The following is a 27,899-nucleotide window of genomic DNA, read 5'->3' on the forward strand; positions in this document are numbered from 1 at the left end:
GAGAAAGTCAACAGGCAAGGAAGTAATGCGAAACTCCTTTCCGCAAGTCAACTTGTATTTCCAACTGAGTAACTTTATTAGTGCCAGGACAGTCCTGTTTTCGCCACATGTCAGCTGACATGTGAGAGTTACGAATATGCATATGAAGAGAAATAAAAGGACGAGGACTCATTACGTCACGCAATTGATTACTTATCTCATTTATTGTGAAGGATCTCACAAAATATCGAGGAATATTTACTAGCTAACAGTAGTCATATACCACCTGAGGTTCCTGGGTCATCACTATAACTGTGTCTACGGAAATGAAAAAATGTGGTTCTGATCTAATTACTCTTTAAAGGGGTAATGCAGTTATACACAATGCCGTAGTGCAGTTATCATGCATACAAATTTGCTGAAACTTGGCATTCATAGTATTTGTATATATGTCTACACAAAGGCAATGCAATTTGAAATTATCACACAGAGTACAAATTTCAAATTTTTATCAAACGGCGTCGACCTTTAACAAAAAGATGCAGGGCCTAAATATTCAATAAGTAAAGACCTATGACCTGCATTTGGATCAGGAGAGCGCCGTTTCTGCCTAAGTTCGGTCATATTTGGACCAAAGGTGTTCGGCAACTCATCAAAATTGAAACAGTAATATGAGCAACAAATCACATGATGCAACATTGTATATCGCAAGCAGAACAATACTCTTATATCAATGGTTAATCATGTAACACTTTCAAAATAATGCCATGCCTACTGACACTAAAGGACACACTGAAACAATACTTTTAAGCAATTTATGCATAGCACCACTAGGATAGTTTTAAGCAATTTTATGCAGAGCACCACTTGCAATTTTATGCATAGCACATAAGTTCACGATATGTTTTTGTAAATGCTTTGGGTCATTTAGTAGGACTTAAGTGGCAGCATTGTAGTTTTAAAGGATATAACATCAAGTGGTAATGACCTTTTTTCAAACATTCACTTTGTGATCTATTTCGTACTTTTGGAAGAGAGAATGCATATCAGTTTGATTGTAATCTAATTTCTTGCCAAAGTACATTTGGCCCCTTAAAGTAATTTTGAAAAGAACCCTACTCCGTATCGAATTTTAAAGATGCTTAACAAACCAGTGAACAATATTGACGAATGCATCCGCTTCTGTGTCCACCTTGTTTAGAGGATGCGAGTTGTCTGCATACATCAACACCCTGAAAAAGACGAATACTTTGTCATTTTTGACTGGGCAGATACCGTCCGGAATTCAAGTCAGAAACCATTATTACACAGCTTTTGATACTCGTTCATCAAAATATGACACTCCAAATCAAATGCTGGATTTAAAGTTTGCTCTGTGAGCCAACTGACAACAGCTTTGACTCCTAATAATTAGTTGCCAACTACTAATCCTGACATCAGATCAGAGGCAAGGTATTGGTATTTGAATTACATGTACATGTAACTGGATATATTCAGTGATTGAATTTAGCTTTCCATTCCCCTTACACAGCTAAAACATATGGGGGAGGACTCCATATATTGCAAAATTTGGACGATCCTTGAAAGTAGGACACACAGAAACTCCAACTTTAGTCTTACCTGACTGGTACAGCTCTGGATTTTAGTGCTTTGTAGAATGCCAGACCTTGTTTTGGTGGAACCCTAAGGTCATTACTGCCCAGCATAATCATTGTCGGAGTTTTCATCTGGAAATATGATAAGCTTTTACAAAATCGGGTTATCTTCTTCTTCTGCATTAATTCTTAATAGGTATAAATGTCACTGCAGGCAGTTGCAAGGAGAGGCCTAGTTTTAAGCCAAAGCAAGTGAATGGTGTGTTCCATTTATCATCTACCGACCTCAGAAAGAGTGGCGATTTTATGTCTGAAAAGTAGATCTACGTTGCTCGGCCAAAAAATTCTATCACTCGGCAAGGCAAGAATGAGCCTGCAACTGCTTCATATTGACAAAACTAGTCTTCATAATTATGGTACATGTACAGTCAAATGAAAATAATAGTAAGAGTAGTGTTACCTTGTCACAATGGCTAATAGGTGAATGTTTCCACATTGCCTCATAATCTTCTGGTCTCGCTGAGTCCTTGTAGTCAAAGTGGCCAACACCGAAGGTTTCTGTACATGTCCTGGCGAAAAAGAGATAATAAATCCTGTCCTGCTGAATGTTATATATACTGAGTAGCTTGCTGGAAATGCTGGGGCTACCAGGGCAGTTTCTTTGACACAGGAATGTCATATACTGAATGTCATATACTGAGTAGCCTGCTGGAAATGCTGGGGCTACCAGGGCAGTTTCTTTGACACAGGAATGTCATATACTGAATGTCATATACTGAGTAGCCTGCTGGAAATGCTGGGGCTACCAGGGCAGTTTCTTTGACACAGGAGACCATGTTAACAAGAATGGAACAAGCAGAGAAAACGCTTGGCAAAAAGGGATTTCAAGCATATCAACAATGCCTAGATTGCTTAAATATTTTTGCGTTAGGCTGAAGTTTCATAGACCTCACGTTTCATCGACTCACGACTCATTTGTCACTTGTCATTCGTGACCTGATGAATGGACATTGGAAAACCTATTGACCTGTTCTCATTGAAGTGAATTTTGTAAGTTTTGCCCGCATTCGTCGTCTCGCGTCATTTCATGTCATTTCACGAGTGAGGCGATGAATGGACATGTTCATTCTTTGTGAAATGAGCTGGCAAAGAAAGTGGACGTCCATGTGCATTTGTAGTGATATTGCCTTCGAAACTGTGAGTATAGCTACTTTTCGGCATTTTCATTAGTTTACACATTAATACAATAGCTAATTTCGATTGGAAATGAGAAACAATAACAAAAATGCAGCACTTTTATGTACCACATTGTTCTCGTCCGTCGCCTCCGCTTTCGTTTTCTATTCTCCATCAGGAGCAGCATGGCTGCCATCTCTTCTTCTTCTGAGTCCATGTGCGTCGCCGAGAAAATCCAAGTGACAAATGAACGAGCGAAAAGTGATCTGTATGTAAACCGCCGCGGTCTCTCGTGACAAATGAGGAGTGACACGTGAAAATGAGCCGTGAGTCGATGAAAAATGTGGCGTGAGTAGCTCATTCCTATGTAACATCAGCCTAATGGACTTGTAAGCAAAGGGCATGCAACTACAAAAGGAGGAAAGAGTAGACACAATGCTCTTACACATCTGGTATGTCACTAGTATATGTCTTCGCTGAAAAAGAAGTTTGGAAAATGAAGCATGCTCACCAGTCTGGAATGTCAGTCACACTCAGCATTGCTGTAAGAGAAAAAGGATGATGCCAGAATCTTTGTGATGGCAGTGAGATTTGTATTGTTGAGTTTTAATTTGGTGTAGGATATGGCCCTCGGTACAATTTCCGGAAATTTGTTTTTCAATTAAAATTTAGATCAATTACATTTTTTTCCCGTCGAGCAACCTTTACACTCCTGGTCCAAATCTCAGCATATTAAAAACCATATAAAATATGAACTTACACCCAACATTTATCACAGGATTTCTACACACAGCTGCTTTGAAAGTATCCTGAAAAGAATGAAATACATTACCAGAAGTTTGGGTAATGCTAGCTATTTTACAAAGCAAACTTTTCCCGAGCCAAGTTGGGATCCAGACTTACATTACATTTTACAATATAAGATACAGTGGTACAACTATATCCCTCAGGGGGTAGAAAACATCTGGCACCAATGCACACATAGGCTATAATTGTACTTGAGCTGTGGTTGAGCCACCTTACATTAATCACAAAGATTAAAAAATGCCCAGGGGGAGATGATGCATTTAATTGTGTCAGCCCTGTACTTCTAGATAAATCCACTTATGCTTAAAAAGAACACCTAAGACCTAGGTAATACTTACAGGATATTGACCAATCAAATGAGCAGTAAGGAATCCACCGTGCGATCCTCCCATTACACACAGCTTCTCTCGGTTCACCGGCTTTGTTTCTAACGTTTCCTCAAGAACTCTCTGTAAATAAGATACGAGAAGATGAGAAATAAGGCAAAATCTCTACCGAAATGTAGCATCAACTGACTGTATGGAGGCAGGTTAAAGTTGCAGAATGGGACTGAGTATGTTTGACAAACAGGGTTGACTGTATAAGGTGTGAACGCAAAGAAGAAGATTTTCTCGGTTTACTCACATAACAATCTTTTACATCTTGAGATCCTACATTTCCCAGGAGAGAATAGACGTTATCCTGACCAAACCCTAAGGATCCTCGGAAGTTGACTGAGGAAAAAACAATAAATAAATAAATCAGACGTCGAGTTAACACTGACAGACAGTATACATGCTTCCCCAAATTGGTAGCTTGCATTGGAACTAACTTTTTCCCCCTTGTCCGTCATTCAAGTCATTCAAGGCATTCAAGTGTGTTCGTCAACCATGACTATCTCCTTTGTCCCTCCACCATAAGGCCTAGTTTCCCCTTATGACATTACTATTTTTGACACTCAGTGCCCCATTTCTGGAAAGGTGTATACTTTATCACTTCCATTTAGACAACAAAACTCTTCCAGCCTGATGGGCCTTGAGGTTTAGCACCATCTCAAATACTAGTCTTTGTTGTCCATCGTATGAGTTATTACGCGTAGCACCCCAGTTATGTACCAACTTGGCACAATGATTCCTTGGCACATGCTGGGGTAAATGGATTGGTTAGAGGGAGTAACCACACAGAGGTGGGCCTGCACACTGCACCTTAGGGGTTCCAATCTACTCCAAGGTTTCCTTCTCCCAGACTGATTGCCTGCCCAGACTATGGGGGCCAGTCCCCCCCCCTCCCACATACGAGAATTCAAAACCACTTACCCATTTGCACAGCAAAGCCACACTTGCACAACCCAGCAGCGTACAGCATAAACTCTGCTGTAAACATCGAATGAGGACCGCCGTGCGGGAACAACACCAATGGGGGTTTATCCTCCTGGCTGGTGTTCGCTGGCTGATATAGAATACTCTCATAATCTATCACAGACGGGTATTTGGGATTTATGGCATCACTGGGGACTTGATGGCGTATGACTTCCCACTTGATATCTTCGAATACGACCGCCTCCGACTCCAAAGGCATCCATTTTATGTCAGTCTCCTTTCCAGAAGCTGGCAGATGTCCAAGCACCTTTGAAAATGTCAATAAAAAGGGTTGGTTCAAAACCTGGCACTGACACTGACATGTACAGGTGCAAAAAAAACTGTTCGCTCAAAACTCTACACTGAATTAGTGGTGACCCCAGACCGGAAAAGGTGGGGGGGGGGGATACATAGTTTACATTGACCACTGCATAAATAAAGACTGTTATGAAATGTTCTGAATGTCAATTACATTGAAATAAAATGTGGTACTTTTTGTCATCTTACATGTATAAGGAGAAATAAGGAACCAAATGTGTGAAATTTTTTCTGTAACACCCAGTAGCTTTAAAGCTAATTGTACTTACCATAGCATGAGGTTGACAAGGGGATGAGCGGTGAGCCAGAATGAGGTCGTCACAAACATCCAGTACAATCCAGTTACCAAACAATGCATCTAAAAAAGAGGTAGTGAGGTTGAATATGATATCTACTGGGGAACTGACATGGAAGTAAGTTATCAAATCTCAGGCAGCGTATCTTGGGACGAAAATAGCTGCAGTTCCTGAAGTAACCACTTGCAGTAGCTGATATATTTTCCCGACAAATAATCAATACTCACCATTGGTTAGCCTTATCACTTTCTTGGTTTCGACATTTATCACAATTATTTCCTGGAAGTATTTAAAAGATACACTGATAGAGGAAATGAAGATTCTTTTGAATGATCAAGTTATTGGTGCAGTATTTTCCCAGAAAAATAGAAACCAATCATCTGTTAAGATTCAGCAGAAACAGACAGCAAGCAATCTATTTTTTGTTAGAGCCATCTTCTACTTCCACCAGTACAACATGTATTTTAATCAGGGAAAGGTTGATTTTTACCGACCCCCAAAAATGCATTTCATGGGGGTCTAAGCCAGCAAGGCAAATTAATGTAATGTGGCATCTCTAGAGTCCAAAGTGGCACTTATTTTAAAGATCAGTAGTTTTACCAACGGACCTGCGAGTCTGCCAAGTGAGTACATGTATTAATCAAGAGATAATAAAGGCTAGTCTTAATCAATGCTCGATGTAATCATTCAATTAGACTTACACTCCTACTTCTCCAACCCGAGTGGGTTATCAGCCTCTTGTTATCAGACGACCAGCACCTCGCAGGGAAACTACCAGTGAACAGACCAGGGAAGTCATCACCTAGAGAAAGTGAGATTTAGAAAAAGGATTTTTGTGCGAAGACTGATAATACTTTGGGACACTTTGCATTTCAACTGCACGATATGGGAACATTTGCATGAAGTGCTACGCATGTCATCCGCAGCGAAAGGGTTCAACACAAGCTTAATCGTGTCCATACAAATATTAAGTAATGGGATCAAGTCCATCATGAGTAAATGATAATTTTCTTACCTTGTGAACTGTTGACGTAATCAAGGACGACTGACGACTCTTTTGTATTCCAGTCATACTGAAATTTGTTAAAAGAAAAGTGCATATGAAGACTTTCATAGCAAAACGAGATATATCCATTTTTGCCATTTTGCTCTTTGCTCGAATGCCCTGAAATTTGGAGGACAGTCATTATATTGTCAATGCCATGGTATGGTCATGGTTAGCAGTGTTGCTTAGCGCTATGTAAATGCCAAACTTAACGTACAACTTGAACGCAAGATGGTCACAAGATTTAAACACATGATATTAGGTTAAATATTTTCCTCCAATGTTCACAACCAAAGTGAGTCATTGGTAACGGAATTTGTGTTATCCTACCAAAGAAAGTAGCTATTAAATATGATGAATGCAAACTCACCATGATAAGTTTATTTTCCGATGCATGTGGTCCTAAAACATCTGTTTCCATCCAGACTAAGATGCTGTGATCTGAGCTAAAGGTTGGACACCTGACAGCGTTCTCCCCACTGTTTAGTTGATCTGAAGCAACAGAGATATTCAAAATAATACAGGGCCAACAGAGAGGCCTCAATACAGCTCGATTCATAACAGATTCAAACATAACAGATTCTGTTCTGTGTTTGCACTGCCACAGATTTTAAAACAATACACTTCAGGAGGCAATAAAGGTCGAAAAAGGACACACAGGAATTTCATTCAAAATCTCCTGTAGTTAACGGTTTAAATACGCAAAGATCTCATTCTACTTACTGCAGGCAGAACTCTTCAGATCAATGTGGTAAATTGCTGATCTGAAATGCATGGAACATGTGATCATGAGACATGGCAATAATGTAACATCATCTGCACATTTGGGAGTTCCTAAAGATTTGCTAAGTGTGCCGATATCCTATGCACTTTTTCGGGCAGGACAATCTTACTATCCACCATCTCAACCAGTTTTAGCATCGACAGGGGAATACATGTAGGCTTGGGGTGCACTGGGTGCTTGTGTACCCCTCCCCCTCCACCCCATAACTGCAGAGGCAGTATGGTTCCCAACATTTATTTACAGCCAATCAAGACCTGCACATATTCCCAGATGCCAGAAATGAAATGGCCAGGGCCATTGTGCTCACCTCATTTGGAGGAAAGATGGATAAAGAGCATGGTCTTGTGTCATGTAGTGTTAGGTTTGATGTAGGTCCAAGCAATTACAATTTCCCCAAAATGGCCAATACAGTACATTCGACCTCTGTGACCTTGAAAAGTAGGTCAAATCAAAGAAGACCCGGGTGACACATTGAATGGTTGTTAGAATTAGATGTACCTATGATATAAAATTGGTGCCAATCGGGCAAGTCATTACTAGGAATAATGGCATTTTGAAGAATTTAGGATTTGGCCCCCTCCCTGGAGGCCAAACGGCAAATCAGATCGCACCAAACTTCGATACCTGAGATCACCTGACCAAGGGGTACATGTGTACTTAATTTGTGATCAATAGTCATTGCAGTGAAGAAACGTGCCATAGTTACGGCCTGACGGCGAATTTACGCCATTTGACCTCTGTGACCTTGACAAGAAGGTCAAATTAAAAACCTGTGTGACATATACTGTATGGTGGTTAGATGTACCCATGATATCAAATTGGTGGCAATCGGGCAAGAAGTTAAGGAATAATCACATTTTTAAGGCTTTTGGATTTTGCCCCCTGGTGGTCAAGTGGTGAATCATATTGGACCAAACTTCGGTCCCTGAGATCAGCTGACTAAGGGGTAAATGTGTACCAAATTTGGTATCAATAGTCATTGCATTTTAGAAACGTGCCATCGTCACATCCTAACGGCCAATTTACACCATTTGACCTCTGTGACCTTGAAAAGGAGGTCAAATCAAAAACCCGGAGGATATATGATGCACCTTTGCTAGAAGTACCTACCATATTTTTTTCAAAATTTCCCGACTACTATTAAGGGAGATATTGCATATTTTCACTTTTAACGTTTGGCCCCCTGGTGGCCAAACCATGAAACGAATCGGACCGAAACTTGGTCTCCCAAGTGTCATTACATAAGGGTACATGTGTACCAAGTTTCAACTCAATAGCTCTAACAGTTACGAAACGTGCCCTGCTAACGGACGACGGACGACGACGACGACGACGACGACGACGACGACGACGACGACGACGACGACGACGACGACGACGACGACGACGACGACGGACGACGGACGCCACGGTATGGGATAAGCTCACCTCTGCTAAGAGGTGAGCTAAAAAGCAGGTTAAGCGGGTTTAAATTTTTCCTGGGAATCCAGGCCTCCTAGAATAGGTTCATTCGCCAAATTCCACGCTTCATCTATATTGTACAATGCACTTTCACGTTCCCAGAATGTGCAACCCCCCTCGCCTCGAACCAGCCAACACCCCCCTTACCGACTAACTGTACATTTAGTTCTCACACATCCTTACCTTCTCTGAGTGCAGTAGATTAGGCCAAGTCTGTAGGGCTCATGATTCCAGCCGGTGAAGACAATACCTGCATCATCAGCACACCATGTGGCCTGGAAAATTATATAGTAAAGGTCAGGATTACATATTATTCAGCACGGATTCCAGCAATCCTGGTCTAGTACAGCTGCATCCGGGCATCCAAAAATCCTGCACAGGGACTGGCAAAGAATGTAGCTACAGTAGGACCTCTCAAAGACGACTTTGGGACTGACAAGTGCTGTCCTTCATTTCCATTAGTGACTTATGTGAATGAACCACGCCGTTCGTTTTAAATATCTAAAATTGTAATTGAATTTGAAAATTTCAAGTTGTGTAAATGCTTTACTGATTATGAAATTCAACAGTGCCATTGTGAAGACCAATATACACATACTATACATACCAAGTTTCAACAATTTTGTATGCATGGTAACTGCACAATCGCATTGTGTGTAACTGTATTTTTATTTTCTGCACCACCAGTAATAACGAATGGCGTAGCCCTTTAATAGGTCAAATTTACCTGACCAGGAGAGACATCCTCTGGGACAGACTTCAGGATTTCCACCTCCTCCGAATCCAAGTCCAATATGCAGATCACCGGATGATGTTTCCCAACTAACTGCTCACCCCAATCCTCACGGTACACATGCTCATCACCCTAAAAAAGTTAACGAATTTAAACGATTTATCAAAAATTGACAAACCAATAAAAGAAAATATTGAGTTTAGAGCTGGGCATCAACTAGAACTTGTATCAGTTCTCTAAACAATTGGGTAATTGTAATGCAAGTAGGGGGAAACCGGAGACCCCAGAAAAACCTACGCTGTCAAAGAGAGAGTTGCCCTCTCTATCAAATGATAGTACCAGGACTGACTGGGAATCAAACCCGGGACCTCACAGGTGACAGGCACCGATGTTTCCACGTACGCAACTCCGACACAACAATTAACAGTTGCTCCCAAGGTTACCCGTGAACTTTTTTTTCTTTGCGTTCATTTGTGTACGGTCAATCCAGTTTGTCGGGCGTACTAGGTACCGTAATCCTTTTTATTTCTGCCCTGTCGCTGTACAGTTTAATTCGATTAGCCATGTAATTCAACATATAGCCCACTTCAACCTGCCTGCAAGACGGGTAATTTGCTAGTACTATGTAATTACTGAAATAATGCTCAGCTTACCTTAGTAACTTCCTCAGTGGCTTTGCAACTCTCTTCATCCGAATCCTTGGTTTTCTTGTCAAAGTACGATGCAGACTTGGTCACTTTCCTCTCAGCGATATAGAGAAGCTTTCGTTCCGAGAACGACCATTCCATTACGGCAAACTGACCTGCAAATGGAGTAATATCAAATTTAAATACGAATTGGGGCAGTGGTAGTGTAGTGGAAGAGGGACGGCAGATTGTGGGTTTGACTACCAGCCGCACTGATTGCTTCTCCTACTGGTAGAGTTCAGGTGAGAGCCTTTCTGATAGCTCCATGAAACCCCAGATTTATTTCTGTGGAGACCGGAGAAATAATATGGTATCCCAAAAGCGCTCCTAGCAGGATAACCTGGAAAGCACTATAACTTGTTGATGTTAAGAGCCTTGGACTAGGAGAACATGATTTGCTTCATACATGTAATATCATACGTTTCATTTCAATGCCCAGCTATGTCAATCAAAGTCCAATCAAGTCTTATCCTTAGCAAGATCCCTGGTTAATATAAACATTTCTATCCAATTAGTATGGTTGATGACTGGGCTTAGTAAATGGAAACCTACCGTCTGGTTCATACACTTTGCCATGCTTATCCAAATTCTGAACGTCAATGTTCTTTGTTTTATGATTGTCACACCATATCTGAAAGTACAAAATAGTTATTATTGGCCATTGCCAATGTTGGTCAACACTGGACGTTTTTGAAGAAATTTAATATACCTACAGTATAATCATGTACTTTACAATAATAAGTCTACATTGTTTTAAACTATCAAATCTATTTATCTGTGGGAGAAAATGCGTTGCTCTTTTGAAAACTATGATTAAAAGTTAGTAAGTTTCTGGTGAAGTCTACCATCCAACACAAAAACTACTGTTATATTCCATGGAGTGAGTGTCTCCTTGCGAAAGATTGTTAGAACATCCACGTGATGATCAGCAGTTGAACCAGAACACAGATATGTCTTTTATACGTTTATTTCTCCATTACGTGTTACATCGTCTAGGGTATGCCAGCTGGCATACAGAGGATCAATGTTCCAGTACTTGATTTACGACATGACTAAAGGTTCAAGAAAGCGAACCCCTGACTTGGGAAACTCTGAAGGATAGCACAGAAAATCAACGAGTTGTTACCATCCGCTTGTGTCCCAGGCAAGTGATTTTAGAAGCCCCGCACCTCAAAAGTGGGGCGTCACCACGTGACCAAGCTACTCTGTGATTGGTGGATTATGAAAGAAAGTAGTCCCTGGCCAATCACAAGGCAAACTATTAATTGATTAAATTATGATTGAATGGATGGTGCACGTGCGTTGTCATAGAAACGACCTCAATGGCCTCAATGACAAAAGTTCAAGAATAGCAAGAAAAGGCGGGAGATCACTAAGTGCAAAGTTGGTAAATACACATTAGAGAGGTTACGCAAATTTGTAAGATGTAGACCAGATAACTATTATACAACACTACTTTCTGTTGTCTGGCTCTATCGGGTAAGATTTAGACTAATCCAATTTTAACCTGCTTACCTCAATAAATTGTTTGTCCTCTCCCTTTTTATTGGGAACCTTCCGCATGATTACTCTCAATTTCCCAGAGGGCGACACCTTATTCCAGCTCCTATTATTAAAAACAATCGTTTATGACTATGCTAAGGATATTATTGAAAATGAGCAATTTTCTCAAAATCTGTAGTGAGTATAGAGAGATCATTTTCTATTATGGCCTTATAAGCCCCTGATGCTCACAAATCAACCATAACACAAAATATTCCAAAATCGAAAGTCACATACACCATTTTCCTTTGCAATGAAAGACAATTAAATGATTACAAAAATGTACTAAAATATAAAACTCACTCATTAGTACAATCCTGGGGAAATGAAGATGCTACGACCTCCATCTCATCACCATTCTTTGAGACAACATGACTCCGACTGAACTTGACCTTCTCTGACCTCTCGATATCTCTCTGGGTCCATTGTGAGTGCACTGTTACAGCCTTGCCTTTGCCATTGAGGATTGAACCTGAGCTTGGCACAGGGAGCTTTGCAAGCTCACGATAGATGTTCACAACTTCCTCAATCTGTATAAAACAAAGACATACAGTCTAACAGAATTCCTGATCAAATATGGAACTTCAACAACATGTCATCTCTATGTTTTCACGTAAATTACATGCGACCTATACACACGACTTACAGTTTTTACACTAACTTACACGCGACTTACGTACGACTTGTGCCTACACGCGACCTACATTTACAAACTGGGTTGCGCGTCCGATGCGAATTTAGGGATGACAATTGTGATTTGGACTGTATGATAGGAGTCAGTGATACATTATCTTCATGACATAGACATGGTATCGTATACATGGACATGGTATAAATAATAATAATAAAAAGACTGTGGCTATTATTACGGCAGTCTCTATAGACTAATGCATTTTACATGCGAACAACTGGCTATTCTTATCTTACCGCGGGTCTTTCACTTTTGAGCCTTAATCCTATACTCCAAACCTAACCTAGACCCTGTCCCTTACACTAATCCTTGTCCCCTAATCTTCAGTTTAATCCCTAAAATCGCTGAAATTTTTATTGTTACGGTCACGTAAGAATAGCCACTTTGACTTTGTAATAAAAAAGACTTCACGAGAGGAAAGAAAGGACAAAAATCACCATCTTTTCCTGCACCGCCGCTGAGGCCGTAGCCAACATGCGTCTGTAGTGTCGAAACATGCTGTTAGTGTCAAGTTATTGATCGCAAAATTCTTAGATGTTTTATTGCAGTAGTATTTCAAAGGAAAAAACCCTGGAAAAAACTAAAAAGTCAGAATGAAACGTCTACCATTTTGAACAAGGAAAGAGTCACATGACTTTTCAAGATTTACCTGAAACGCGACCAGGCATGCCAGGAACTGGGACATCTTGCAAAAATGTCAGTCTTGCTCACAGTAAATTGGTAAATTTTTGCTGTGCTCTAGTCTTTATACATGTTATACAGCATCAACTATGTCAGTATGTGAATACATGGAATAACATGAGTGTCATCATGGTTATTTATGAACATTGATGATCTGTATTTGATGATCTGGTACTTCCAACGTCACTAGGCTGATGACTTTGTAAAATTATTTCACCAGTGTCCTTACTCCTTGTTTTCACTTCATTGCAAAAATAACCAGGAGCATGGAAGCATCAGAGAAGCCAGTCAATGGAGTTGTTGATCAGTGGAGTCATCAAAAAGATGATGGAAAGAGGCCTGATCATGATGAAGATTATGTAGGGATCAGTTATGAAGAGGGGAAACATTATCCTGATCATTTGCATGCTTGTCATGCTGTGATATGGTCTGCGAACAAAGACAAGGCATTCGATGAATCTGACGCCAGAGGATCGGTGATGGTAAGTAGTATATATCCGTGTAAATGTATACGCAATATCATATCACCAAGCCATGAGAAGACTGTGCGTAATATCGCCACTTTTTAATAGGAATAAACAACAAAATAATGTTGATGTAACTGGCGATATAACGCACAAATTCGGGGCGATACAATACCGCACAATGAATGACCATATATTCGAAAGTCGGTCAGCCGGTTATAACAAATGCGTATGCAGGACAAGATTTTCTGTGAATGTGGCCAAGATTCATGTGGTTATGTGTCTATAAACAGGTACACTCCATGTACTGCTGTACAATTCCATAGCCGGCACATGTTTAGTTATTTCTGGCCAGCACAATGACAATACATTATTTCAGCCAGTTCCTGTACTAGAACTATAGATCCATGCACTTTATTGGGACCAACGTTTACGAAGACGTCGCGTCTCGTCACGTTACACTAATGTAAAATGCATGGTGATGTGACGACGGCCAACACTACGTCATGTAAACGTTGTTCCCAATCAAGTGCATGGATCTATAGAAGAAGGCAAAGCGGCTCCAAAATATTTGTATTTTTACTCTTCTACAATTACAAGCATTCTCATATTTTCCAGATGCATGTCCGGTTCGATGGCTACTTTGGTTTTGCTGGAGGTATTGTTGACCCGGGAGAAGATAGAGAGACAGCTATCAATCGAGAACTTAATGAGGAGCTAGGCCTCGACACGAGCTTGTTCAAAGTGACTCCAGAACATCACTTAGTTTCCCATTTGTACGAGACGAATAAAAAGAAATTATGTCTTCATTTCTACTCCTTGGAAGTCAGCCAGGCAGAGTTCAACGATATTGAGAGGAATGTGTTGAATTCTATTCATTATGGGAAAGAGGTGAGTTCAATATTCTCATCCTGAGATCAGGCTTGTTAACTCCTATGTTATTTCGAGAGGTGGAGTATAATAATAATAATAATAATAATAATTTATTATATTAAAAGTGCTTTTGAATGAAAATCATTTGCAAAGCACTGTACAATTTAAAAAACCACACATAGTAAAAGAGAAAAATTGTACATAGAGATTAAAATAAATTAATATAAAGTTTAGATTAATATAAAGATTAGTATAAATTGGAAACAGCTAGTGACAGGATGAATATTCTAGATGCAAGCGATTTAAAAAAATGCCTTTCAGTAATCCTTTCCTGGTATTTCTTGGGATATACATTGTATGTGGTATATAATAAATATTGATATCAAAATGCCCTTAATCTGCAGATCCTCATCACCAGATCTCACTTGTTGATTTTCTCCAGTCTCCTGCTCATTGCTCTTGACCTACAGTCATGATCGGCTTTCAGAGGCCAGAGAAAATCAAACCGTGCGATCAAGCACAATAAATAGATGTGCAAATCCAATTGTAAGCCAGAATGAGTGTCAGAACGAAATCTCATCTGTGTACTCTTTACTTTCAGGTTTTTGGGAGTATTCGTGTACCCCTCTTCACGTTACAGGATGGAATGAGAGGACTGCCAATATTTCTTTGTGGGAATTTTGCAGGAAATGGAAGAACTCAGCTACTTACTGCCATAAAGGCTGCAGGACTTCTTTCAGATGAAGAAATTCAAAAGGCCAAAATTGCAGCTGAGAAATTTAGATCAACAAATAGAAGATGATAGTGCAGAGTGAAATATGAAAATAGGAGGAAATTATGTATGATCTCATTACAATAGTCGTACTTCCACCTATCAAATCCCCGTGTCTTTTACGCTTACACCTATGAATTGCCGTGTCTAAATAGACCCGTGTGTCAAATCCCTGTGTCTATTAGCCCCATCGAGCTCGATGGGGCTAATCGGGGGCTAATTTAGACCCGTGTTCAACACAGGTTTTTTGATAGGTGGAATCTGAATTGCCCCGGCAATTGCAAGTTCTAAGACCCGGCGACAGATGGCGCGGTGTAGTTGCCTCGGTATTGCGCACGCGAAATTCCCCTCCAACGGGAAAGAAACACAGGAGAGCTCCCTACCTACAGCGCACCTGTCACCGGGGCTATTAACCATTATCTAACACCACTGATAGATAAGTGCACCCCAGGTTTTTTGACACACGGCGAAGACATGGGTCTTGGAAAAACACGGGGTTTTATGATAGGTGGAACTACGACTATGTAATTAAATAAATACTGTTATTCAGTTGTTTGTTTTGAGTTTTCTCTTGTCTGGTCTGCAGGAGGTCACATCCACACTTGTCCTTATGTCCTCCCTGCAAGTCTTCACCAGTAATATTGTCTGCAGGAGGATGTCACAATCTTCTTCGCGTTCAGTCCTTATAGTCGATCCTGTTCGTCGGATGTACACTGTAGTCCTCTGCCATGTCACTCTACAGTTAGTCCTGTCGGCTGACACTGTTGGGTCAGAATATCTTGTTGAGGGCTTCGTGCAGTGGGTAGTCCTGTAGTGCATGGCTCATTGACATCAGTCCATTACATCAAGGAGACATGTCAGAATAGTGGCATAGTGGTGAAGAGCACCAGACTTATAATCAGGAGGTTGTGGGTGCAACTTTCATCTTTGTGTCCTTCAGCAAGAAACTGAAGCCTAAAACTGCTTTGTCCTTCGAATAAGACCTACCGAGGCTCCTTGTACCTGGTGTCTGCCAAGGCAAATGACCCCAAAGAAAGAAACAGGAGTACCTTTCATCGGTATTTTCTAGCTACATTTCACAGAGCTCCATCCAACACCAGAGTAAGATGGTTCAAATATAAACAACAAAGCCAGATATACTCGTAATTCGTCATTTATTCTAGTACATACAATGATGGTTTTTTAATAGCATGATTGTTTTGATTTAGGGCCTACGATATGAATTGCTCATTAGAGCCAAGACAAAAAACTATGGTTAACCAGAAAAGTTTCATATACATATTTTCATTTGCACTTTTTGCGACCAGCCAAGTAGTTACCCAGTGGGCAAGTCCAAAGTCACGAGTTTAAACATAAAACCTATTGCAGGGCAAATGCACAACTGTAATGGACAACCAGACATCCTGGTACATTTGCCCTTCTGACAAGTGCTTACTTGCCCTTCTGGCAACTACATAGAAAACCTCAGAGTACGTCTGTACACGTTGATGGTCAACAAAGAGACCAACATTTGAGCATTTGTCCAATTTTGTTCCGTTAGCTTTCATACTTCAACAGCACGGAGTGTCAGCTCAATTCACACATTAGAACCTATTCAGACACGACGCCAACACTTATCATCCAACTTGGGGAACTACTAATTAATATTCTTACAATATTTGCATCTAACAACCAAAATCACATTAATCCGTAGAGGAGAAGGGGAGAACTTCTGTAGAAGACAGTTGTGCCTTTGTCGCTACCATCATCTTCCACAGAACACTCAATAACCCACATCAAACTGGACGACCAGCTGGCCTCCATTCTGACTGTACACCTTATTCAACTTCCTGAATGTTCTGTAGAAGAAAGTTGTGCCTTTGTCTCTACCATCATCTTCCACAGAACACTCAATAACCCACATCAAACTGGACGGCCAGCTGGCCGCCATTCTGATGGTACACCTTATTCAACTTCCTGAATGTTCTGTAGAAGACAGTTGTGCCTTTGTCTCTAGCATTATCTTCAACAGAACACTCAATAATCGACAGCAAACTTGATGGCCAGCTGACCTCCCTCCAAGCTGTTTACCTGAGTAATGATACAACATGCTCAATGTTAAAAGAAGACAGTTGCAGATTGTGCTCATGTATTAATTGCCGTCTTCAACTGAATGAAAACACTCAATATGCTACCAGCAAAACTACGACAACCATTGCTACGTGATACTGACTGTCACTGTGGTATTGCAATGTTGTGACATCAATTTGTTTCAGTTTTGATGCCTTGACGAATACCCTAGTGAAAATCAGTGCCTCCTATTGGAATGCCAACGCCCAATAGTCAATGAATGTTTAAACTTAACTGCACAATGCAGCACCATCATTCATGACCAGTCTGACCTACCCTCAAACCTGCAAGGGTTAACCGAATACAGAACTTGTGGTCAACCAGTTTGATAAAATTGTTCAAATTGCCTAATTACATAACAAGTCATGTTTTCAACTCTTCTTCTCCTCACTAGTTTTCATTTTTTCACTAGATTCTTCAGACTTTGACTCCTCGGAATCCTGTCCGTTTTCAAGTCCATCAAAATCCAAGTCTTTTTCATCATCGTCCTTCGGTGGGTAAACCTCAGGAAAATCAGCCATACATTTTTGCATCACACTAAATTGTTCGTAACAGTCAGCTCCCTTCATTTCCTCCGTACTGTAGTGAAAACATGAGAACGCCTCCCTGAATTCTACTCCACATGGTCCACTAGCCATTCCACCGAGACACGGACAATTCCAGTTAATCTCACCATTGGGCATTATCAAACCTGGAAAATATCAAGGCAAGGAAATAAGACTATTGGTAATCAAAATAAAGAGAATCCCTTGAAAAAGATTCTTACGCTCAAAGAATCGGTTTTCAAAGTTTGAAAATCAATATTCTCACACACAAAACTTCATCAGAAAATAACTTTACTGTTAGTGTTGATTCTCGATGTTGCTGACATCACCCAGATTTTGATGGGGAATTCTGTTGTTTTTTTATAAATATCTCGCGGTTAAAGGTTATGCAAAAGCTGTAGGGCCCCTGTTGCGGTTACGGGCTGCCGAGCGAGGCCTAGATTGTAGCAGCATTTCATTTTCATCTTACCAAATTAGGACTCAATCCCAAGCCACGAACTGCAACAGAATTCCCGGCGAAATCTGGACGATGTCAACAATGACGTTAAACAATGATCAAGTCATTTCCTCAAGAGTAGTGTCATATACGAAAAATTCGAAGAGCATTGAGAGGAGTTTGCAGTCAGTGTCTTATGCTGGTAAAATTAGAACAGATTGTCCCAGCAAATTTCAGGATAATTTCAAGATGCTTGGCCTAGTTTTTTATATATCGAGACAGCATAAACGTGGCGTTTATTGCCACAGTGCAGTTTCTCCCACTTTTTAATTTGATCTTACTGTTACAATTAGGCATTGTCTTAGTTGTAATCAGGACAACTGGATGAAAAGGAGTTCAGGAAGCTGCATATAATATGATAGGAAATGCTATGATGGACATCTCACAGATATGATATGGCCGATGGGCAGTGATGACTGATGATGGGTGCTTCCTCAACATAAGGACAGCAAGCAAGATAACATCAAGTTAGCTTGGATACAATGGAAATTTTAAGGTGATTATCAATTAGCATTCTGCCTTAAAATCTTTTCAAGGAAGTATTTTCAAAGACCTGTGAACTAATTTTACTTGATGCCCGGAATTCTAAATTTGGAAGTATTTTCTGGCCACAAACTAATTTTTACTATGCTGTCGAAGTAGGTCCAATCTAGTCAATGCTGTCGCATCACCTTATAGAAGAAGTTTCCCAAGATTTTATCTGTGTATCCAAGGCAAGCCTTCCAAATTACAGTGCATTCTACCCTGGATAGTGCCCGGTACAGGGATTGAAACAAAAGGTGAAGAGCCTGCTGACAAAACAACAAACAGTGGCTCACACCAGTGATGATAACATGCCCAAACATGGCAGAACAGCTCAACTGGACAAACACATACACAAATCAATTTGTTCTGCTCAAGGCCCAGAACTCTTTTGATGACAGGTACACACTGTTCTCGACTGTCCATCCCAGAGCACCATTATACAATATACATTTATGAAAACAAATATGCTCAGATAGTGTACTAGTAGCTGAATAAACAGCACAGTCACAAACTTCACTGTCATGATTTATCAATATCATGTTGAGAAATAAAAGTCAATGTGTGTACTGGTACATGTGTATATCAGGCTTAGAGGAACTTACTTCCATTTCTTTTCAGGAATACAATTTGACTTTGTGGAAGAAGCATCAAATTCAAAATGACAAGTGAATCTAGTGCGAAATTAGCTAAGGGTAGGCCATAGTTTTATACTTGATTTTGAATCCTGGCGCAGAGCTGAATTGTCATGATGTCCGACCAATATCCCGTGTCAAAAACGAATAGTACTATCAAGATTGATGAGTGCTATCAAGAATTTATAAAGACTTGGTGAATTCTTGGTGCTATGGAGGCAGCAGTAGGGCATATAAATGCAGCAGTCTTACCTGGTTCTTCCTCTTCCTCTTCCTTCAAAAGGACAGCTTCAGTTGGCTTCTCATGGTCGTCCTTTGTGGCAAAGATGACTGTGTCTTTACCTGAAATGTTGAGGAAGAAAGCTTGGTTACAAGTGCAATTCATTGGATCAAATTCTAGTACTATAGGGATCAATATAACCGATCTCGATAACCTAAGGCGTCCGCAGTGTTTTCTTTGAAGAAGATCTCCTTGATTGGGACAGAACGAGTTTACAATCCCCGATCTCAGCCCAAAAAAGGTCATCAATCGACGAAATGAGTGCCACTATTCAATGGATTAACATTTGAATGTGATCAAACTACAGTAGATCCTCTCTATTGAGGACACCCTCGGGACTGACAAATGCTGTCTTTAACAGAGAGGTGTCCTGATTAGAGAGGTCAAATTGAATGGTCAATGGAAACATCCACTTTGGGACCAAAAGAAAACTAGTGTCTTAATCTTAATAGAGAGGGTGTCCTCAATACTATAGAGAGGTGTCCGCTAAAGGGAGATTCCACTATGCTCATTGTGTGAGAGAAAATAATTCTGGGCCACCCTGGTAGTGAATTGTAAATGTAAGAGACCAAGCATGCCAAGGGCAGGGCAGGCTGTGCATAGGCTAGGCCTAGGCCTATATGCATTGTAATGTAGTATGCATGCAATGCACGCAAAATTTCGACAACAAATACCTTCTTTCTTGCAGTAAGACATAACTCAAAACCGGCATCAAACTCAAGTATTGTGTGTAATGAATATATTCTGATGAAAACGTGACTTTTCAGCGGTTAAGATCAAAGAAATCGGCGAAGTTTGACCTCCAAAAATGTTTCACATGCAACAGTTGGAAAGTAGTCGGTATTACACAACTGCACGACATTAAAAGTATCCTTCAATAAAAATATTTTGTTTACTGCACATCATTCAATGGTCTATGTAGATGTAAATATACCTGTTTCGAAATTGTTTGATAGTAATACATAAACCTGTATCGATGTTTTTATTATCGTAAAATAGACACCACAGGACCCCACCACAGCGCCGTCTACCGTCCAGTCGAAGCAATATGGAATCCAAGATTCGGGCTGGACCGATTTCTCAAGATTCTAAAATTGCCATGACAAGCGATCCAGGAGAAAAATCCGGGGACCAAGCTATGTTAAAAACAGGTCAATAGTCATACCTTTTGTTATAATACACTGGTTAAGCTGTTACTCCTTTGAATCATTTGTAGACAGTCGGCAAAGTGACCCGAATTTCTTGTTCCGGTACACTAACCATACACATGACCGTGCATGCCATGGCCATGTACTCCAATACAATACAATACGAGACTTAAAGGGACACTAGAGGCAGCAGCTAGGTTGGCAAGATAAAGTTACACAATGTCGCCAATAGGGGTCTCTCCTATCTCACAGTACCTCAAAACTAATCGGGCTTGTACGATGTCAATGAATGTTGTGAATGTGATGTTGAATCTAACATGATATGACCCACCCAGTCAGACTCAGTGCATAGGCACCTGAATGCTAATTAGCGGGATTATCGGGCTAAACAATGGCATTAGCTAGGAAATAATATATAGGGAGTTAAAAAACTAAAGGTAGGCAAGCGAGGATCAGATTTGAAGCGAGAGACACCTCCACTTCGGACCTCTCGTACGACGGGATTCCCTTCACTGCGGCGCGATGCTGGCGTCATTTTGATTAGGTTACCAAGGAGGGGGATGGTAGGCGGAGAGTTTTCTGAATTTATTCGCTTTCACTACCATCAAACGATGCCGACAATGTTGTTAATATGCGATTGATGGCTGACAGAAGGCATGGGATTAAAAATTGGAGTGTTATAGATGGCGTGGTGAGCAAAAAATATTCCGTTTCTCAGCGTTTTCTGGTCGTACGATAGGTCCGAAGTGGAGGTGTCTCTCGCCTCAAATCTGGTCCTCGCTTGCCTACCTTTAGTTTTTTAACTCCCTATATATTATTTCCTAGCTAATGCCATTGTTTAGCTCGATAATCCCGCTAATTAGCATTCAGGTGCCTATGGTCAGTGGCAGTGCCCTTACTCAGTACTGCTGTGCTTACATGCTTATTAGTCATCCAAAGATGGTCAATTTAACCCCGCTGCTCCTGCCTATAGTCCCCCTTTAAGAAGTTGGCCCAGAATTTGTGGCGGTACGTTTTGAGTATAGTCTCGCTCGTACCGGATATGACCTGCGTTGTGCTCAACTGCCTATCACAATGCTATGAATAAATTGACAATCCCGCCAAATATGCGCGATTTGGATGCGAGTGCACACGCAGTGGTTTCTTTGAAGGTGATATGCTAAGAGGCCTACGCCGTTCGCTGAAATGTCAATGGCATAGGCCTTCACTATTCACTCAATGATTCATACATAGGACAGGTAGGGCCTACCAATAGGTAGGATGGAGAATCAAGACAAATTTTATCATGCCCCGCCTAGAAAGGAAGTAACTGAATAATGCCTGGCAACTGAAGCACATCTCTCAGCAAAATTCAACCAGTGAGCACAATGGCCTCTGGCCATTTTATTTCATCCTAATTATAATGTTATTTGCCTACTGCTACTGGTCACTCCCTTTGGGCATCTCTGAGGCATCCATGCACGCATGGTCTGTCATTTCTGTTGGCTTAACTGCCTGTAATTGCAGTCACCCAAGGGTAAACCAATTATCATCAGTGTAATGACCATAAATGATTATCCTTTGATTACCACATTAGCTGTGACTTGACTTGTTTTCCGTATTATTGTGACGTGGCAAAATCGTTGACAAAGGCAATGCCCACAGTGCATGGCATTGCCCAGTAATCCCACCGACATCTATGCATTTTTCTATTATGACAACTTTGAGCAGATGTAGACATGTGTTTCGGATTGGATTTCTAAATAATGTGTGGACTATTGTTATCACATATATAATCAATTGTACAGTGTTTTATGGAATTCTCTAAAAGTGGAGTGGAAATCACCAACCCTTTTTTAAGCAACATCGATGACAGATTTTAAAAAGGGTAAACGTACGATTAAACCGTTTTTTAGTTGATGTGATAAAAAAAGATTCCATTACAGTAAAAAATTACGCTGTGAAAAACGTGGTTTGAAATCATTACTGACGTTCAATCTTTTGAGAAAGGGTCGTACTACAGTTTAGACTGTATCCGACGAGGCGCATTTTAAGACACCATTGATCGTCATCAGTTGTAGTGCGTCATTTCGGCTAGAAGTCGTATAGAGTGGGAAGGGCTTTATTTGTTCAGTTGTGACTATTAGTATTATATTGATTTCCGAGTCTGTTCTCTGCAGTTACAGTCAGGTGTTCTCCTAATCAAGTCAGCAAATCATCCTAATATGAATGAAGGTTTGTACAAGTTGCGTTCTATTGCCCGGGTGGAGGTGAAAATCTCGCATCTGTATTATCAAGTATAGATTAGAGGAGAATGTATAACTTGCAATTGGTTAGATAGACAAGCACTTAGTTCTAATATCGAATATACATAAGCTATACTTGGTATTACCAAGAATTAATAAAGACTAGTCTTTGATTTTATTAATTCTTTGTACATGTATTACTTATGCACTGCATTTTGTATTCCACGTATCTGTTATGTGTTCACAGGCTTGTGGAAATAACACCTCAATAGCTGCTGACTCGACTGACAAACAGCCCCCACTGACAACACACTATTGAGCACTTATTTCCACTTGCCTGTGATGTGTTTAGGGCCCAGTGTACCTGGGTCAATGCAGGTCACTTGTTTGACAAAGCCTTTCTGCTACAATACAATGTACCGGTAATACTTTATTGTCCTATCACCTATTGAAGTTTTTGGTTACACCCTTTAGCTGCCATGACACATGGCATAAGGATTTATCAATCAAAGAAAGAATCAAACAAAATTTAAATTTTGTGGAACTAGGACGAATGATATTGTTCATGCATATGTCTTTGTTAAATAATGTTTTATTCAAGAGTGGTATTATGTTAAATAAAACCTGTACATGGATCGAAAAATCAGAGATTTTGATTCCTTGATACCCGTTCTATGAAGCAACACATATTTTGCCCCAGGACTACCGTCTGTGTAGTCCAGAGGAACAAGGTTTGAGCTGGGTGGTGTCCATAGGAACCAGGTTTGGCGGGACGATGTTGACATGACAGCCAGACATCTGTGGGAGGTGAAGATTGAGCTACAGTTGGCTATTGGTCTAACCAAGGTACCTGTGATTGACCTACAGTTGGCTATTGGTCTAACCAAGGTACATGTGATTGACCTACAGTTGGCTATTGGTCTAACCAAGGTACATGTGATTGACCTACAGTCGGCTATTGGTCTAACCAAGGTACATGTGATTGACCTACAGTTGGCTATTGGTCTAACCAAGGTACATGCGATTGACCTACAGTCGGCTATTGGTCTAACCAAGGTACATGCGATTGACCTACAGTCGGCTATTGGTCTAACCAAGGTACATGTGATTGACCGACAGTCGGCTATTGGTTTAACCAAGGTACATGTGATTGACCGACAGTCGGCTATTGGTCTAACCAAGGTACATGTGATTGACCGACAGTCGGCTATTGGTCTAACCAAGTTACATGTGATTGACCTACAGTCGGCTATTGGTCTAACCAAGGTACATGTGATTGATCTACAGTTGGCTATTGGTTTTACCAAGGTACATGTGATTAAGCTACAGTTGGCTGTTGGTAGACCATACTGGATACACAGGTCCTTGGCCTTTTAGAAGTTACATCCTCTTCCATCTACAGGTTGTGTTTTAAAATGGTGTTTTTATTTTATTTTTCAGGAACAAACAAAGTGTTGAAGTACTTCAGTTTAGCGTCATTAACATTACAAAATGCCATACTTATTCTCGTCATGCGTTACGTGCGGACACGTCCCGGGGACATGTTCACATCGTCAACGGCCGTCGTCATGTCAGAGACCATCAAATTCATTGTGTGTATGCTCCTCATTCTCATCGAGGAGGGAGGGGTCGTCCCCTGGCTGAAACATCTCCGGGATAACATCATACGTCAGCCTATGGACTGTCTGAAGATCTCTGTGCCTTCGGTTGTGTATGTCTTGCAAAATAACCTGCTGTATATCGCCGTTTCTAATCTTGATGCTGCAACATTCCAGGTGAGCGAATCAAATTAGCCAATTGAATTAGATATATTCAGAACCGGTCATAGATCAGTGAAACTGGAGTACAGCAGAACCTCTCTTAGCGGACACCTCTCTATTAAGGACACTAGTTTTGGTCCCAAAGTGGTTATTTCCATTCAATTTGACCTCTCTAATAAGGACACCTGTCTATTAAGGACAGCACTTGTCAGTCCCGAGGGTGTCCTGAATAGAGAGGTTACACTGTATTTTCTCTTAACATGTGTATGATCTTTTTTGCAGGTGACCTATCAACTAAAGCTTCTCACGACTGCCTTGTTCTCCGTCATCATGCTCCGAAAACAGCTCAGCAAGGTTCAATGGTTTGCACTCTTTCTGCTGTTCTTGGGCGTTGCTATTGTGCAGCTACAACCAGCGGACTCTGTCAAAGTTAATAAAGTTGTTACAGAACAGAGCCCGATCGTTGGGCTAGCAGCTGTGTCGGTGTCGTGTCTCATGTCAGGATTTGCCGGCGTTTATTTCGAGAAAATACTTAAAGGAACACAGCAGTCGTTATGGTTACGGAACGTACAGCTGGGATTTTTGGGCATGGTGTTCGGACTCATCACAATGGAACTGAACGACGGGCCTAAAGTTCATGGACGAGGATATTTCTTTGGCTACACACCGACCGTGTGGTTTGTGATATGTCTGCAGTCCTTTGGCGGCTTGATGGTGGCAATGGTCGTAAAGTACGCTGATAACATTCTCAAAGGGTTCGCCACGTCGGCAGCCATTGTGATATCATGTGTCGCGTCGATATATTTCTTTGATTTCCAGTTGTCTGTGCAATTCATGTTCGGTGCCGGTGGGGTAATGGTTTCCATATACTTATATTCGAGATTTATACCAGCTGCCAAAACAAGTAATGGGGAAACAAACCCAGTCATATCAGTCAATAGTAGTAAAAAATGAGTATTAAGTTATATTATATAAAGCCACTAACTTACATGTGACATTCTATGTTCTTTTAATTTACCTATTAGTATTAGACTGCTTATGTGACTCGCTCTACCAAAACTAGGCGCTTGTCGCATCTGAACTCGACAGGTTGATACGGACTTTTGTTCATTTCCCTATTGTAGACCTTCTGTGAAATCTATTACAAACTGATTTGGTCACATTTTACAAAAGGTCTACAATAGGGAAATGAACAACAAGTCCGTATCAACCTGTCAAGTTCAGATGCGACAAGCGCCTAGTTTTGGTAGAGCGGGTCACTTATATCTATGAGTACTGAGTTTTTGAGGTTGCTCTTCTTCACCCTCCAGGTCAATTCCAAGCGAACTGACCTAAACATTGATGATGCCATTGGATCTGTTGAACCCTGCAGGGCTTTCCAAATACTTTGAGCAGCCAGTTGGGGTGCCAGAAAAAAATGCCAGGCTGCCCTAGGGGGTGGCAGGCTCTTGACCCCAGCAGCCTGCTGCCAAAATAATTTCTTGTGGTTCTGTTTTGGTTTTTGACTGCCCAATCACATTTTAACCACTCAACACATGGCTGATAAGTAGGAACAAGTCTATCACAGCTTAATAATTCTCATATTAGTTCTGAATAGTGCTATATACGTCAGTTTTTTCCAAAAAGTGGACAACTCGCACATCTTTTGCAGCATTTTCGCTACATCAGAGTTGAAGAGAAGCTGGATAGCCCTGCGCCCCATTCTCAAGTCAAAGCAGGGATGGCATGCAAGAGTTGCCCTGAAACAGTGTGTGTAATCAGTACATTGTGTATCAGTCCAGTGGCCAGTGGGAAAGAGCACCACCTAGTTTAGTATCAACCCCTAATAAACAATCTGATATTTCAAAAGTGACTACATATTTTTTACTTAGGCATAACTTTTATTAATTATAGAAAAATAGTTTTTCTCTTGTTATAAACATTTTTTATGACTTTTTCTGTGCGGAGAATGTTTTGTTGGTGATCATGAAGTCAACTGTTATAAGTTGAAATTATCCAAGATCATGATACTTTGTGTTCTTTTGGAGTCAGCTGGTAGGCCCACTTAAAGATATTGTGGCTGTCTACATCAGATACATGTATCTCATGTGAAAGTTATTTTGAAGATGGTATGCATGCTATTTTTTCCGCCGTCTTGAAATTTGATCAGGTTGCTTTTTACCATTCGGCAACCTTCGTGTGTCCTAATTCATGTTCAGATATGACATTGTTGTTGATTGTGACAGAAATTGTTATCTTTCATTTCAGCTTTGTTGGTAGATGGCAGCACTTTAGATATGAGATTGATATTTATAAACGTGACTGGATGTCTGGTGAAGGAAATAGCATTTTGTTGCTGAAATTACTGTAAAAACCAATAACTTTTTTGATGGCTTTTAATTTTTTTCACTCTAATTTCTTCAGAACTACAATACTCTGTTGTAACATTGCTCTGAATTTTGTTGGTATGAGATCAATTGAAATTGACATCTGTATTCAATACATATGGTGGTGGTCTCTATTAACATTTTGGGTGGCTTTGATATAGTGGCATATTTTGCTGGCTGACATAATGTTGACCTTTCCTATATATAGGGAGGAAAACAGCTTTTCACTCTGGTGTCTGAGCGAGGTACACAGGTATAAAGAATTTTGGATCAACATCTTTCTGACGTCATTCCATGAACACAATTCTGACATCTTCTTGCAAGATATCAACTTGACTCATGTGCAATGATAGGACATGGGTGTCCAGTAGCGGTCCTCAGATTTGACGTTCGGCCAACATCTTTCTGATTCCATTCTGACATCAAGCCTCAAATTTCAGCTTGATGTCAGGCCATCATCAAATAGGCATCGGACTGCCATCAATCTTGCAAGATGTCGGCCCGACATTTGAATATTTTCCTGTGGATTAAATGACTGAATCAGCTTTGGGTCACAAAAACTACTTAAAAGTC

General features: G+C 40.6%; 4 protein-coding genes across 6 annotated transcripts; 2 read left to right on the plus strand and 2 right to left on the minus strand.

Annotated features, from left to right (window-relative positions):
* Positions 1-176: 176 nt before the first annotated feature.
* Positions 177-13,051, minus strand: LOC135491552 (acylamino-acid-releasing enzyme-like). 2 transcript variants are annotated; one of them, XM_064777525.1, is made up of 21 exons: positions 12,888-13,051; positions 12,063-12,289; positions 11,733-11,823; positions 10,770-10,848; positions 10,185-10,333; positions 9,526-9,663; positions 8,982-9,073; positions 7,277-7,317; positions 6,924-7,045; positions 6,524-6,581; positions 6,210-6,310; positions 5,736-5,787; positions 5,482-5,570; positions 4,853-5,162; positions 4,182-4,270; positions 3,896-4,006; positions 3,511-3,559; positions 3,196-3,226; positions 2,035-2,143; positions 1,600-1,706; positions 177-1,211 (listed from the first exon to the last, which is right to left on the minus strand). In XM_064777525.1, the coding sequence occupies exons 1-21, from the start codon at positions 12,945-12,947 to the stop codon at positions 1,112-1,114; spliced, it is 2,205 nt and encodes a 734-aa protein (XP_064633595.1). In that variant the 5' UTR covers positions 12,948-13,051; the 3' UTR covers positions 177-1,111. The 2 variants fall into 2 exon arrangements, with proteins under 2 accessions (XP_064633595.1, XP_064633594.1); XM_064777524.1 differs by lacking the exon at positions 3,196-3,226 and adding an exon at positions 3,262-3,292.
* Positions 13,052-13,219: 168 nt separating this feature from the next.
* LOC135491562 (U8 snoRNA-decapping enzyme-like) lies at positions 13,220-15,788 on the plus strand. The gene is made up of 3 exons (XM_064777536.1): positions 13,220-13,613; positions 14,214-14,486; positions 15,070-15,788. Exons 1-3 carry the CDS (start codon positions 13,398-13,400, stop codon positions 15,268-15,270), a joined length of 690 nt encoding a protein of 229 aa, XP_064633606.1. The 5' UTR covers positions 13,220-13,397; the 3' UTR covers positions 15,271-15,788.
* A 598-nt stretch (positions 15,789-16,386) lies between these two features.
* On the minus strand, positions 16,387-20,650 carry LOC135491563 (mitochondrial intermembrane space import and assembly protein 40-B-like). The gene is made up of 3 exons (XM_064777537.1): positions 20,502-20,650; positions 19,800-19,889; positions 16,387-18,040 (listed from the first exon to the last, which is right to left on the minus strand). The coding sequence occupies exons 1-3, from the start codon at positions 20,521-20,523 to the stop codon at positions 17,721-17,723; spliced, it is 432 nt and encodes a 143-aa protein (XP_064633607.1). The 5' UTR covers positions 20,524-20,650; the 3' UTR covers positions 16,387-17,720.
* A 208-nt stretch (positions 20,651-20,858) lies between these two features.
* On the plus strand, positions 20,859-27,886 carry LOC135491559 (UDP-galactose translocator-like). 2 transcript variants are annotated; one of them, XM_064777533.1, is made up of 4 exons: positions 20,859-20,978; positions 23,135-23,189; positions 24,641-24,975; positions 25,243-27,886. In XM_064777533.1, the coding sequence occupies exons 2-4, from the start codon at positions 23,180-23,182 to the stop codon at positions 25,912-25,914; spliced, it is 1,017 nt and encodes a 338-aa protein (XP_064633603.1). In that variant the 5' UTR covers positions 20,859-20,978; positions 23,135-23,179; the 3' UTR covers positions 25,915-27,886. The 2 variants fall into 2 exon arrangements, with proteins under 2 accessions (XP_064633603.1, XP_064633602.1); XM_064777532.1 differs by lacking the exon at positions 23,135-23,189 and having other exon boundaries at positions 20,882-20,978.
* The last annotated feature ends 13 nt before the right edge of the window (positions 27,887-27,899 follow it).

The sequence above is a fragment of the Lineus longissimus genome, chromosome 7 (genome assembly GCF_910592395.1).
Source record: "Lineus longissimus chromosome 7, tnLinLong1.2, whole genome shotgun sequence".
Classification (NCBI taxonomy): Eukaryota; Metazoa; Nemertea; class Pilidiophora; order Heteronemertea; family Lineidae; genus Lineus; species Lineus longissimus.

Coding starts and splice junctions, on each gene's coding strand:
- LOC135491562 (XM_064777536.1), top strand. CDS start 13,398: ATGGAAGCATCAGAGAAGCCAGTCAATGGAGTTGTTGATCAGTGGAGT. Junction 13,614..14,213: donor ACGCCAGAGGATCGGTGATG/GTAAGTAGTATA, acceptor CATATTTTCCAG/ATGCATGTCCGGTTCGATGG. Junction 14,487..15,069: donor CTATTCATTATGGGAAAGAG/GTGAGTTCAATA, acceptor CTTTACTTTCAG/GTTTTTGGGAGTATTCGTGT.
- LOC135491559 (XM_064777532.1), top strand. CDS start 20,927: ATGACAAGCGATCCAGGAGAAAAATCCGGGGACCAAGCTATGTTAAAA. Junction 20,979..24,640: donor CCAAGCTATGTTAAAAACAG/GTCAATAGTCAT, acceptor TTTATTTTTCAG/GAACAAACAAAGTGTTGAAG. Junction 24,976..25,242: donor TTGATGCTGCAACATTCCAG/GTGAGCGAATCA, acceptor TCTTTTTTGCAG/GTGACCTATCAACTAAAGCT.
- LOC135491552 (XM_064777525.1), bottom strand. CDS start 12,947: ATGTTTCGACACTACAGACGCATGTTGGCTACGGCCTCAGCGGCGGTG. Junction 6,582..6,923: donor CGGAAAATAAACTTATCATG/GTGAGTTTGCAT, acceptor AACAAATTTCAG/TATGACTGGAATACAAAAGA. Junction 3,560..3,895: donor ATTTGATTGGTCAATATCCT/GTAAGTATTACC, acceptor CATTCTTTTCAG/GATACTTTCAAAGCAGCTGT.
- LOC135491563 (XM_064777537.1), bottom strand. CDS start 20,523: ATGTCTTACTGCAAGAAAGAAG. Junction 19,890..20,501: donor GTCTTACTGCAAGAAAGAAG/GTATTTGTTGTC, acceptor TCAACATTTCAG/GTAAAGACACAGTCATCTTT. Junction 18,041..19,799: donor AGAGGAAGAGGAAGAACCAG/GTAAGACTGCTG, acceptor GATATTTTCCAG/GTTTGATAATGCCCAATGGT.